Source organism: Pseudomyrmex gracilis, unplaced genomic scaffold, assembly GCF_002006095.1.
Source record: "Pseudomyrmex gracilis isolate BER0280 unplaced genomic scaffold, ASM200609v1 scaffold_36, whole genome shotgun sequence".
NCBI classification, from domain to species: Eukaryota; Metazoa; Arthropoda; class Insecta; order Hymenoptera; family Formicidae; genus Pseudomyrmex; species Pseudomyrmex gracilis.
In genome coordinates, this window is record NW_018020620.1 from 922,732 (window position 1) to 937,423 (window position 14,692).

The window sequence follows — 14,692 nt, forward strand, 5'->3', positions numbered from 1 at the left end:
TGATAACCTATTTCGATTTTGTCAGCAATGACCAATGTTTTCTCTCTTGTTAATTATAGGCGATAACGCGCGTACGTAAAGCAATACACATGGTAGACACAAGAGCGTTTTGTCAAATATATAAACTTTATATAAAATCTATCACGATGATATTAAGTGAAGAGCTCTACAAACCTGAAAATCTATAACACAAAGAGAGAGAGAGGGAAAACTTGAGTTAAGAGAAAACGTTATCTCTCTTTATCCTGTCATGAGGATTATATCAAAGGAGAAGTCTCTCAAAAGATTTAAAAATTCCAAATAAGACCCCACGAGATGGCTCTAAAATGACCTTGGGAAATGGCTTACTTTCAATTTATTTCCTTATTTCGCTACCGTCAGTTTAAGGCCTCTTGCACAATGCGGATCGTCTCTTCGGAGATCGTCCACGTGCAACAGACGAGAAAAGAAGTCGGGACCCGCTCCCGCATATCCGGACAGGTTCCGAAGGCGGAGAAGTGACTATCGAGGAGATAAGCAGAACAAATGAGTGCTTATGGCACAGAGGAGGGTGGACGATATCTTCACCGTCGTCGTCGTCGTCGTCGTCGTCGTCAGACAGCCAACTGCGTCACAAAGCGGCCAGGACTAAAGAACTAAGGAGATGCACGATAAGAGCGACGGAGGGGTTTGCGATGGAAGTATGAGAAGGAGGGAGGACGGGATTCAAAGACATCGGACGTTTTACGAAGGTGCTGGAGGGATAGCGGAGAAAGTATACGAGGAAAGGACAGAAGGAAGGAAGGAAGGAAGGAAAGAAGATCCTACATCGCGGCAGGGGGTGGCACGACACGAGCAAGCGGTGATGGAAGATGGCGTTTTCTGTTTAAGCGACATCAAAGAGCCTGTCGCAAATTTTCTCTCATCCCCGTCTCTCTCTCTCTCTCTCTCTCTCTCTCCCCCTCCTTCCCCCTGTCTCCTCTCTCTTTCCCGCATGCCCCCGAGGTCATACGCGACCGTGTTCCATCTAGCCGCATGTACGCGTATACACCATGCGTTCCAGGCCGGAGTTCCGGAGTTCCTAGCGGTAGTTTAGAGTGAACCAAAGAATGGTGAACGCGCCATGAGTGGCGGTCGCCGCCACCGCCGCCGCCACCGCTGCCACTAAAAGGGTAAACGTTGGGTACGCTACCGAGGTGAATTTTGGCGAATGTGCGCGAGGAATAATATACAACTTCTCCATCCATCTTCCTTCCTTTCTCTCGAAGCGACACACGAACGTGTGTGTCGCGTACGCGCGCGCGCGCGCGCATTGAACGGATGCTTACGCACAAATACCTACGTATATATTTATGGATTTGCGTTACGTATATGTGTACGTGCGCGCAGGCGCGAGTATCAACGACCTGTACTGAAGAGATAATTAAACTTCCTTCCGATCGCTCTCTCACGAGCCGCGTATAGAGAGGGAGCGAAGTGGTGTCGGGCGATTAAAGTGCATGAACCTACGCGCTCTGTGTTTCTTACTGAGAAATGTTTTTTTTCTTTTTTTTCACGGTACATTAGAGAGATTTCTGCGTTTGAGATTTTTGGATTCTACCAAAATGCGGCTCTCCGAGCCGCGAAGTACATGTGCATAATGATTTATGAAAAAGAATTCGAGTATCATCGTGTTCGATTGCAACACGGATAGTTTTTAAACGTTCTATGTGCCGTGTTAAAAGACATGTGCTAAACAAATTTAAAAAAAAAAACGTTAGTTTTGATAAGTATTTTGCGTAAAATATCTTCATCGAAAATACCGCACTTTGACACCCTTATTTTAACTCGCTGCGTTGGATGAAACATTGGAAATAACGAATTTATCGTTATAATACACTTTCGTTCAAATGTCATTATATCATTATATGCACATCACACCACAATATATATTCATAATTATCTGCTACATTAAACATTAGAATTTCTTGTCAATTTCAGAACAAAACTTTGTTTGTCAACGTTGAAACTGCATTTATAAAAATGTAATCGATTAATCATCAATCAGTGATATATTTTTGCGATGCATTTTCGCGTTAGCATGCCCAATGATTATTACTAATAATGAATAAAAGTAAAGTAGTAAAGAGTATGCTACTATTTACGGATGAAAATAAAAATTTGCGCGGGACATCGACTAATTTAAGAGCGCGACAAATCGGCGGAATGACGGTGACGCGATCTTTGACCCCAAATCAAAAATACAAGTGCTCGACGTCCACTACCGTGCGTTTCTGTCTCTTACTCTTTCTCACCCCCGTCTCCACTCCCTTATCTACCGTCGTGGCGCACGCGCATTGCTACTTCTCTTCTCGGTGTTGCGCCGTTTGGCCTCAAGAAGGGTGGCATTACACGTGCACACATCTATTACATATGTCCGCGTGTATGTACGTGGTATTTCGAAACCTTGTACTTTCAAGTGCAAGCAGAACGAACCGACGATATTGAATTAAATCTGATACTACATGTGTGTCTTTAGTTGCTATTTTTTTCCCCGCCGCTTAAGTACACGCGATTCATGTGACAAATTTTGTGCGCGCTCTTCTCGCTATTTGTTTCAAAACCAACATCAGTTTCGATAGAGTTAAATACGCTAATTTGATGATAAGAATGATATTATTTTGACATTTATATGGAATCAAAACTATTGCAGCTTGATATCCGGATGGACAATATATTCGACGAGTATATTAGAAAAGCGGATCTTCCGTCTCGTTGTTTTTACGTGTCATACTGGAAATGTGTGTGTATATTCGCGCTATATCGACTATCCCAGCGCGACCCTTGTTGAAGGCGCATCACCAAGAGCGAACGATTCGAGTAGTGATCTGAACCCTCCGCGTGGCGGCGCTATGTTAGCCCTCACGAGGGTCGCAACTCCGAAACGAGGGGTAAGTCAGCGGCTCGAAGGGAAGAGAGGGTTGATGAAGCGCGTGGGCGCACGCGCCGAATCTGGCCTCGCTGATGGTGGGGACGTTCAGTGTCATTTCGTGCCGGGCGTTGCGGCGTCGTCGACCCTTTCAGTCTTTGATCCGTAGTTGCTTCGTTCGTGTCGTCGTCTTGTGCCGAGCGTATTCCTCATTCGCAGTCGAATAATCACGCACGGTGTCTTCTTCGCGATCAGCCAGGAATTAAAGATCTCCTGCTTTGACATTGTGTCCGATTGCCGGACAAGATCAGCGTAAACCTTTTCGATGACCTGGTATTGCACACAAATCACATGCCGTCGGAATTGTAAGAGTTGACACAAGTTCAGTTGGAGGCGTTCTCTGTACTCATGGGACATTCGTGTCGTTGCGAGTCTACAGTCGGCGATTCTTCCGCAAAAGTCGACAACTGAAAGCACTTTGGAGCTCTCCGAGGATCAACATCACGGTCGAGATAACGTGAAACTTTGGCAACGGGAAATAACGGGACGCAACTTAACGCGCGAATCGCAAAACAACTGGACGATCGACCTGGCGGAAAGTCGAAACAACGCCGCGGAAGTTCTTTTCTCCGTCCGTTTTCGCTTAAAGCCCGGGGATTTTCAGGACTGGTTTCAGCTCCACACTCTCCGCGCAGGATTTGTGTGTGCGGTTCTCGGCCCGCTGACCCAATTAGTTTTCGAGCACCGACGGTGCTCATAGCTAAGAGAATACTCGCGCGCCCACACAGAGAGAGTGCAGCTGATCGCAGTCTTCTGAAACGCGCAGATTGAATTCTCCGACGTGAGCTTTGCGTGCCGAACGTGTTCCCTTTGACGTGTGTCGGAATTCGTTGTGCGCGCGACTCCATCAGGCTGAAAGCCACGCTCGCGCGATATCATTCGGCGCTACAACAGTTCCGAAGAGGGCACGCGCCGCGTCACTTTTACGGGGATTCAATAATTCTCGTCCAAGTGACTGAGTGATGAAATTACGCAGCCGATCGAGTTAGTGGTGCTTTTTTTTTTCTTGGTGGAGTGTCGTGAGTTTTGGAGTACCACGGTGTAGCTCTCTGTATATTGGTGAATGAAACATTGAGTATAAGACACACCGCTCCCGTTCGTGATTCGGAGCACGTTCGAGAGCGTTGGCAGAAATCGCACGAGGAGAAACGCCAAGTTCGGGCCACGCTGAATCGCCGTGTCGAACATCGCTCGCGGGCGGAAGTTGAACTTTCTCGCTGGCGTTGACAGATCGATAACAAAGTTTGCGTACGCGAGTTTCTCCCCCTGTCGTCGTGCCCGCCGGCCGCACGAGCGAGTAGCACGGAGTCTGCACAGCACCCTTCGTGCACACACACATATATACACATTTTCTCTCGTTCTCTTTCTTTCTCTTTCTCTTTCTTCGATCTCCTGTGCGCGGACGTGGAATGTGTTTAACATTAAACGACTCCTGCGCGTCCTGAGTCCCCGCGGAGCCAAGCCCGCCAAGCGTTCACCCGTGAACGTCCAGGATCAATGAACTCGCAAACGTGACTGTAGCGACTGTTCGCTCAACGCGTCACCTCGAAGGACGACAACACACCACGTACGACGGTGCGTGCTATATCTTTTGACGCGACACGCGATCGTAGAAACGATCCTATCGAAGGAAACGAGGAGGAAACTGCGAGAGAACTGCCTTGTCGCGGAACTTGGATGCCGAACCTGTGCCGCTCGGCGGAAATCTGACACCCCGACGATCCAACCGTCGTGACAGCCTGTCATTCTCCTTACCGACCAAGGAGTATTTCGTCAAGTATCGCCGGAAAGAGGAAAAGCGACGCGAGAACGCGGCACAAGGCGAACCAAGTGGCAGGGGTTCCTCCTGCCCTAGGCTCGCCCTCGAGGGTGCTAATAAGTGCGCAACAGTGAAGGGCAACGGTGGATTCGGCGATTACTCGGCGGCCGGTGAATTCGAAGTCTGGGGCGACGAGCATCACACCACGGATGGTGGTGCTTTAGACCGTCAGGTGGCAAGACCGCCTTCGCGGCAGCAACGATGCGAAGGCGGTTCTTCCCTGAGACCGTTGCTCCACGTAGCTCATTGTGAGCTGCACTCGCCGCGGGAAGCAGAGCTCCTGCGTCTCGATCATCTCGAGGGCCTCGATCACAAGTCCGTCGAGCACAACGCGTACTCGATGATGGATAATTTTCACAGCCCGGTACCGCCGCCGTTACCACGACGTCACGTTCGGTAAGAGCATATGTTGCCCGATGTTTCGCGCGGTCAAGAAATATGCTCGCGGAATGTCCGAGCTAACTACGTACTGTAACTACGTACTGTAACTGTACGAAAACTGTCAATTTCGTGAAAACTACTCGATCGATCTGATTTGTCTTGCAAGATTTGCTCAATTATAACGGCATTGTCTAAACAATCCGTGAATATCGAAATTTAAATTTACTATTTTCTCGTCATTCGCGAAAAATGCTACTTCCAGAGTGTTCGATATTTTCCTCGTTTAAATTTCTATTATGGCGTTTTAGCAAATAACGACGTTCATTAAAAGAATCAGATTTAATCGACTAACGGCGACGTTATTCGTATTTATTATTCAAATTCGCTGCTTTTAAATTTATACCGTGCACGCATTGAGAACCGATCGATATCAATGTGCGCGTCGAATCGATCTGTCATTAACTCCATCTCCGTCAATTCGTCGAGGTTTGCTATATTTCGGATGGACGGTGCGGGCTCTGTTGACCCGCATTCGACATGACAAGTCGCGGTCTTTCTCGTCATCTTTTCTTTTCTCTCGGCGTCTGATATTCGGTTTCCAGATGTAACTGCGAAATCGAAGCGTTTTGCCACACAGAACGTCGAACGCAATCTTCACCGTTCTCTGTGTATTCTCGTGGACAAGCCGAAAGCTCGCGCGTCTTGGTTTTATAGGTTGCGCCTTATATACACCTTGCGATCGATACCGAACGACCGGAAGGTGCATCGAAGACTCGCGAGCAGCAACGATGCAATTTGAGGATAACATCTATATTGTTTTCTCGAAATATTGGAAAGCGCCGGGATTCTCCGGAAAGCTCGGTTTCTGATGTCGCGTCATTTCGGCGCGGCCAACAACCTGTTCGCCACGCGATAACGAGCGCGACTGAAATATACCGCATATATGTGTGTGTGTGTGTGTGTGTGTGTTCGTATCGCCGAGCACGTATCCTGAGACCTTCCCAATTCTACAGTAACGCCCGTGAAGTATGCAAAGTGGCGCATAAATTCACGCGGCACACCGTAATTAAAATTAACGCAAAGCGGTCCGACCGCGCCTCCATTGTAACTGCACGCACACACACACCTATTCACACAAGTGCATTCGCGTCGGAACGTCATAATGTCTCTGAGAAACCTCTTGGAGGTTTCACCGCGCCCTTTACCGTAGCTTGATGAGCGGTGCAAAATATGCAAGGCAGGGGAGGAAGGAAAACGTCTGTCTCCGTAGCCGCGAGCGGCACAAAGCAAATAGGCGACGAAAGTAGCAACGTCTAGAACCGAGAAAATCCGGTCCACACTCTGAGCCTCCCCTTCTCCCTCAAGAGCAATCAAAGCGGTCCGGAAATCCGCGCGCGTTAATGCCGGCAAGCGCGGTTCGCCTCGGCTCGTAGAAAACACACGGTGTAATCCGACGGATTCTGTTGTCGCGCGAACGAGACTCGTGAGACGAAATGCAACGCGATATGCGATATCGCGCGGTATGTGCAAGAGAGGGCGAGAGCGCGCGATCGATATAATACACGCACGGAGCGGGAAAAGAGAGAGAGAGAGAGAGTAACGTACGTGAGTAAGGCAAGCGCACGCGACGACGCAACGGCCCGTCGCGGAAACGGCAAACAAGGTGATATCCGAAGAGAGGAAGCCGTAGCGAGGGCGGCAAAGGAGCATGGACGAGAAAGACGACGGAAAAAGGAGAGAGTGAAGAGACGGGGGAGGAGGGTGACTCGAGAGAGAGTACGTCGAGTATGTAAAAGGCAGCGGGCGCGGGGCGGCTGCACGGCGCCGACATTTCGCGGTGAAGCAAGCGACCCCATAGCCATGCATCACTCTGTCCTACCAACAACTACTCGCTATAGCTGTACCTCCGCTGATTCTCCTCCCATTCTCTCGTAACTTCACTCTTCTCTCTCTACTTCACTCTTCTCACTCTATCTCTCTTCCTCTTCCTCTTCCTCTCATCGTCGCGCTTTGTCACTTCCGCCGCGAACCGTTCTTTCTCGTTTCGTTCCGTTTTCCGTCCTCGCGTTTTTCCACCTTCGGTAGCGCTTTTTCGCTTCTCTCCCGCGGCGTCACTGTCTATCTTTTATCTCTTTCGTGAGTGCAGCTACGTCTCTCGACTATTTGTGCCCCGGTTTTCTCTCGCTAGAGTACGACCGCCTCGGTTGGTTGCCTTTCCACCACTTTGCCCATGTTGCCCAACGTCGAGATTCTTCTTCGCGTACACGCTGGGGAACACACGAAGGCACCTATTGTTTGTCGTTCGTCTCGTAATCTCGATACGTATTCGCTCGGAATCGGGGAGCTTATTGGCGGATGTAATGCGAGCGATGCGCGACGCCGCTTGTTGTGAACGATGACGCAGCGCGCGCGCGGAGACAAGCGATCGGAGAAGCGGAGCGAGCTTCTTCCGTAGCGCGGGTAGGCAGCGTAAAGAATGGAAATCGTATTTCCATAATATCCTAAACTGCTTCCGCATCGGTGAAATGCGAGCGAGACGCCGAGTGAGAGAGAGAAAGAATGTCGCGAGAGGAGGATCTTGGGCGAGCGATTTCCATCGTTCGATATTAGCCGACTGTAGCGTAACGCCGGAGACGCAGCGGTTTTTCACGATATGAGGGTGGAGCGGCGAGAGGGTCGCGAGGGGACGATAGGTACTTTTCGCACGAAAGAGAGAGAGAGAGAAAGAAAAGGAGAGAGAGAGAGAGAGAGAGAGAGAGAAGGAAAGTGCACGGAGAATTCTCTCGGTAGAGATAAGGGTTTTACATTCTATGTTACGCCACATGGATGAGCGATGGTACGACTTCTCTTCCCACCGGAATATTCCACTTACCGGGATATTGGTACACCGATGATATTTCTCTATGCGCGGCGCGCGGCGAACACGTCCGATACATCGGCGTGACAAATCGTGTTCTAGCTGATTGTGAGTTCTCGCATAATTTTTTTTTATACAATGTATCCCGGATGATAATAGAAATAATGTATTCCGTCAATCATATTTACACATTGCTTAGACTAGATAATATATATATATATATAGGGGCTGTATAAATCGGACAAAAAATTATCACACAAAACGTAAAGAATATCAATAAGGTGTATTTTGCCGAATATAATGTGAGCGCAACCTAGCGTTTTAGCTAGCGGAAGTAATATCTCGAGCAATTATTTCCTTGAGAAAAAACTTCATGTCAAGTATCTAAAGTGTACACCCCAACTCACTGGCATTTCTTTTCTAAGGAATTACAATCAATTCTTTCGCCTATTAAAAGATAGAAACTTTTTTATACTCACTCAAACGACTTCATTATAAAGGTCATATTCAATATCAGAGACATGCCATCTTCGGAGTTTCACTTGACCTAAAACCCATCGTCTTCTAAATGAAAGTTGCTCGGAATACTCGAGGGATGCAAGCGCAACCACTTCCGTTCTTCTCTCTCTCTCTCTCTCTCTCTCTCTCTCTCTCTTTCTCTCTCCCACGGCGCTGATGCCGTAAACAAAAAGAGCCATGGCAACATCGAAATTCCCACTGGATTCGAAGCTGGTAACGATCGATCCGGCTCGACTTCGTCTCGCGGTCTCGACGCGTGCTAGCGTAATGCTCTGCGTCACCATTAATTAGCAAGATCAGTTCGTTGCGATACGGTTATTAGCAACACCGTTTCGCGTGCGCAGTGAAAACACATCGTCACTCATCGCGCGAAGCAAAACCCGTCTGCCGTGAATTGATACACGAAAACAAACTGAACGCAGTTTCTGTTCTGAGATACATTATCGCGCCATATGTCGGGCTGCTCGGTAAGAGACAAGATGTGTCCTTAAAAGGGGAACTCGAAAAGCCGAGAACGTGTAAACAACACCCTCGCCTCGCATTTATTTGCCCGTTCCGTCAAAAGCGAGGGAAGTCCCTGAACGCCCGTTGCAATTCGTGGGAGACGGCAATTCCGGAAAAGCGCCGCAAACCGCCCGCGTCTTTCGGGATAGGCTTCGTTTCCTGTTACAAGTCCGTTAAGACGGGACGGAATTAACCGCGCGACGATTCGAGGGGTCGGGAACGCTTTATTACACCCGTTGCTTTTGATGACGCGTGCAGGAACCGACAAACACGGGAAGGTTGATTTCCAAGACGAATATGCGTTAATTGCGGGAATGTACAAGAGCATCGATCAACCGTCACGCTGGTAAAATTGCGACGCGCGCTAGCTGTGAATCCGGGTTTTGTCGTCACGTTACGACGATTTATTATGCGCGCGTTTGTTGAAACTCCCGGTATGCGGTGCCCTTTAACGTTTCACGCGAGGCCGAATATGAAAGGAATGCGCGAGATACAATCGGAAGATGCAGTAACGAAATTCTTCATTTGCTGGCTGTAAATAACAACGCGTTAGATCGCGGAAATTTCGCACGTCTGTCTAGCGACAATTTTTGAAAACAACTCACAAGGGCCAAGAATAAGGGTAAGAACTCGAAAATTACGGAGGGTTGGATGTATGCGTAACTGCATTACTACCCCTTTCCTTCGAGCGTATTTGCGGCGAATCTCTCGACGTCGGGAGTACTTCCGGAATATCGAAGCGAGTATACACACACGTATATACGCCGTCGCTTCACTTACCCGCGCGGCTCAGACGCAGTCTCGGCAATTGATAGGTAGTCACGCTAGGCTGACCTCAAGGGACATCAGTTCGTGTGTAGCGCATCGCTTCCACCGCCGTTACTTCCCTTCTCGACTCTACCTCTTACCTAACCTAAAATTTACACCCCAGACCGGGTGTTCTCGTTCGTAGCTTTCGTGCGCGCGCGAGCATCTCGTATCTTTCGCTTACAACTACGCTTCTACAAATCGCTCCTCCTCGTTCACCCTTTCTATCGCTTCTATTTCTTTCCTTTTTCCGCGTTGCTACTTTCTACATTCCGTCTCTCTTCCTTCTCCTTCAGCTTCCTCGCCACTGTCACTTTTTCTTTTTTCTTCGTCCTTTGTGCGAACCATCGTCCCAAACATGTCGGTGTTACCCGCTCGGATATCTCGCCGCGCTTTTACCATCGCTTTTAAACCACTCCGTATCCTGTCCTTATTGACGCGTTCCCTTCCTCCTTCTGTCTCTCTATCTTGTCCTCTATGTACTTTTCCATCCCTTCCCGCCAGCCCTACAGAAGGAGCGATTTCCACCTTGGTCCGAAGGTTTCTCCCGTTGACCGTCGCACATTTTTCACTCTCACCACACTCCGCCGAATAACATCCAGCGTTGTTCAAGTGACTCGAACGAATCGGTTTTTGATTCGCTTTTCCGCATTTACTCTGTCCGAATAGCTCGCACCTAATATGTACTTTTCCTCTAATAGAAAAACAGGCGGGATAAAGAACGAGGAAGATACTTTTGCGCAGCAGACACGTCTCTGTGCGATGTGGCCACATTTAAACGACTCATTAATATTTCTTAATTTTTTATTATAATAAACATTAGTTGTCGCGTTCCAGAGAGAGAGAGAGAGAGAGAGAGAGAAGAGAGTGAGACAGAAAGGAAATATGCACAGTATAGCCTTTATGCGCGAAACGTTGTCTTTGTTCTTTACATTTTGAAGCAATAATACAGTCTCTTTATCACTGTCTGCATTTAAAACTGCTGTCTGATTTTTCTATTGGACGAAACGTACAATTTAACGTCTCCGTTTTATTAAATGGCATTTATGCCTTTTGCTGCGAAAAATGATGATACGTCTCTTTCTTTGCGCATAATTTTACACCTCTTTGTTGCGAAATGTTCTCACACGCGTTATCTCGATATAAATTTCACATAACGTTGAGATTATCGACCGCTTTTCTTTTTTTTTTCTTTCTTTTTTCATCGCAAGTTTTACATGTGCGCGCGTCCTCCGTTTTCCGCGCGTTATCTGAAAACTATCTGTCACCCGAAGAACTGCGAACCTTTTACGTCTTCTTTCTCGTACGATTTTTCCAGACAAACGTCGCCCAGCCTCTAATACCTTTTGTATCGGTACAAAGGCGAACGACTCTTTCGGAGCAAATTAATTACTCCGGCGTATTAAACACAGTGAGATGCTACATTATTCTATCAGCTTTCTTATCGGTCTTGCGTCAGCTTCGACGTCCTCGGAGAATTAATTAATTAATTTTCCTCGCTCGCGCACACTGCACAAAGAACCGGTCCCTTGAACGCGCGTGCGCGAAACGTTGGTAGATAATCTTCCATTGTGTGCTATATTTTCGAAAGTGCAGCATTGCGTTAATGCCGATAATGGGTTACGGACTTTATCAGCGGCTTGGCAACATGCTCACGCTCGTTGACATACAAAAGACCATTTAGTCCGATGTGTGCGCGCGTGTGTGCGACGCGCCGTACCCGCATCATGGCTCTATCCGAAACAAATTTTAATAAATCTCATCGGGCGTTAAATTACTCGTGGCCTCTTTGCGGATGTGCGCACATGTGTATGTCCGCGGTGTTTTTCATTCTCCCTTTCTCCCTCTCTCTCTCCCTTGCTCTTTCCAATTTCCACTGCGTCATTGGATCCCTCGTCTGTTTACGCAGCGAGCGTACCCGGCTCGGATTAACTTTCTTTTAATTATGCAATTAGTTATCCAAAGGATAAGCGCATGACTCCTCCCAGTTTTCTGACTGACAATCGGAGGTCAAACAAGAGCTGCTTCCTCTCGCTCGCTCGTTTCCTTTTCTCTGTTTCATTGGCGTAGCAAGAAGTGCTCTTTCTCAAGATCTCTGAGTTCCGTTAACTTGTCGGGACTTAGATCGAAAGCTACGCCTCTGGATCTCTATTCGAGACGCGGCAAGATGGAAACGAAATCTCGCTCTCTCTCTCTCTCTCTCTCTCTCTCTCTCTCGCTCTCGCTCTCTCTTTCGCTCTCAGTCACTCTCTGTCTCTTTTGCGGATGCGAACGAGGAATACGTAGAGACAGGGACCGCCCGCCAACTACGGAACGCGATTCCGGCAACTGTGTTCTGTTCTGTCGCTGAGAGAGACATTTAACGCGGGCCCGTCTGCAACGGACTTCGTAATTTAGAGGCAATCTCCTTATTATCGGCAATGTCTGCGCCTTGCTACTAGCTAGGGGACCTTTCTGTAAACTCCGCTTGTTAGGCGGTACAGACCGGGCGCGAGTACCTCAATGAGCTGGCAGCACAGATAGGAATTTTCCGGAAGATCGTCGAATGAAAAGCAAAGACGATTGGACACTGAATGATGCTGTTTAACGTTTTATGTCTTATATAAGTATTCAGGAATCCGATTAAGTCGTCTCTCTTCGCCATTCCGCCTGCGAGGAGCCGATCATTTCTATTCTGGACTACGGTCGACATATTTTTCCGCGAGATTACGTTTTTCCGACGATCGCCCTTCTTCTTTGTCGAAAAGAAACTCTCGTCTCTTCGGAGACGAAGGACCGCATCCAGTCACGCATCTGACATTTGATTACTGCAATCGTGCCGTTCTACTCTCCGATTTGCTATTTCGTTTGTCTTGTGTTCTTGAAGTTTTATAAGAAAAGTCTTTTGTATGTAGTTGGAGTCAACGATTTAGATCTTATCTGCCAATGAAGAACGCAGAGCGCGATCAAAACAAATCGCGCTACTTTTTCGGCTACAGTAATATTTTATGAAAATCTAAGGATGAACATTTTTTCGGAAAACTACATCCACAGTTTTACTAGCTTCTAAATGAAACAACTAGTCTTTTCGTACCAGTCGCCGAAAATGCTTTACAGAGTTTTTATCTCGGCTCAAGGTTCGTACAAAGTTCTATCAAAACTGGCGATAAATCGTATCTTGAAACTTTTTATCTTTTTAAATTTTCTTTTGTCGAAAGACGCCGACCGGTTTAGTTCTTCTTGATCCCGTACGCGCTGTTTTTCTTCTTACCGATATCAATTTAATGAGCATTCTGACATTGCCAGTGAAAGTTCTATTCATATTGTCTTTCAAGTATTTCTCGGACTATAGCTTAAATTAATTTGCGTCACGCGAGTTCTATCGAAGAGCTTTTTTTATTCGCTATAACAAAAAAAAAAAAGAAATACTGCTTACTCAGAACTAAGTTATAGCTCAGGTGAATACATAGATCGCGACAAGAAACTTTTGCGCTACCTTGCTGATCGCTACTTATATAGTCAGCCTGTGAACACTTCGCCGTGTAATGATAGAGTACGTCTGAGAGTCCGAGCGTTGAGACATACGATCGCAAGTCGAGCGATCATCCCCTTCGTCACAAAGACCGCCATCCTGTTCATGTGTAATCCATCATTCATCGAAAACATCAAACATTGACACTGCGATGACCACGCATCGCCGATGGGTGCTCAACTTTTACTCTACGCAATAAAACGCTCCGGTTCTTAATGCTTTCAAGACTTAGACCATATCTGTATTGTTTAAAAATATCAAATAACAAATTCTGATAGAAATTTGGTGAGCTAACTGAAAAAACATACGGCACATATAAATATTCAAGCAATTTAAAGTGACAATTTTAACTCGGAAAAATGAGGAGTTCAGTCATTGAGCAAAGCATGAAAGAAAAATCGACGATCATTAGTGTGTATGTGTGTGTGCGTGTGATCCCGCGATGAGTAACCGTCACCGGCTGCTTATGAATGCGCGATATTTATATACCCCGCAGACGCACAGTTCTCAAGATACACAGGCGCAGCGGTAACCAGACTGAGAAGATAAAAGAGTACGAGCGGAGACGGGCGCGGGCGTATAACGCGCGCGCGCGCGAGATCAAGGTGGTTATAAGTAATTCATCGCCTCGCAACGACCGGTCGAGTCTGCGACGTTCTAAACCACCGACGATATACGCTTTAACTCAACAGCTCCGCGCGCCTTTTGCTGCTTCTAGAAGTGTCTCGGTCCAGACGACGTGATTTCTTTCGTTTCCATAATTAGCCGTTAGGAAAATATCTAAGACAGTATTTTTTAGTTCTAATTTTATTTGGACGGCTGTAACATTCAGTGTGGACTGAATAAAACCTAGCAATATAAAAAGCAATCAAATTGGCATATTGTTGCGATAAGTGATAGACCGATTAGATTTGAATATTATCTGCATGTCTTCTCCATCGCGAAGAAGACATGCTGCATCTCTTATTGCTCTTATCTCAACCTATCTTCCTCTCGTAGATCTTCTTCGTAAATCTATCTTTATCTCAGCGTTTGCGAGGTCGACATCCGTGTATACTTTGGCATTACGTATCCTAATGTAAATAAATACGTGCGTCTATGCATTCTCAGCGACGATACAGCCTCAAGATAGGAGCCGTTAATGACAAGTAACCACGGGCGAGCGGAAGAAAACGCTTACAGCGCACGTAAAGAAGTAACTGCCCGGATTCGGTTAGGACGAACTGCGCGACAGGAGATGAAAAAGAAACGAAGAGTCTCGGATAAAATGTGACTGAGGGCTGGTAAAGGAGAGACGAGAGGCTGTATAGGTAGAACCGAAGGGACGCGATAAAGAAGGACGAGAAA

General features: G+C 47.2%; 1 protein-coding gene across 3 annotated transcripts in view; it reads left to right on the forward strand.

The window, feature by feature from the left end:
- Window positions 1–14,692, forward strand: part of LOC109852830 (teneurin-a) — a 249,222-nt gene that overhangs the window by 179,560 nt on the left and 54,970 nt on the right. The window contains exon 1 of one of the 3 annotated variants that reach the window (XM_020424351.1): window positions 3,032–5,162. The exons of the other annotated variants lie outside the window; for them this stretch is intronic. Within the exon in view, the coding sequence (XP_020279940.1) occupies window positions 5,107–5,162 (56 nt within the window). The 5' untranslated portion in view covers window positions 3,032–5,106. Of the gene's footprint in view, window positions 1–3,031; window positions 5,163–14,692 lie in introns of those variants that run through there. 3 annotated transcript variants of the gene reach the window in all.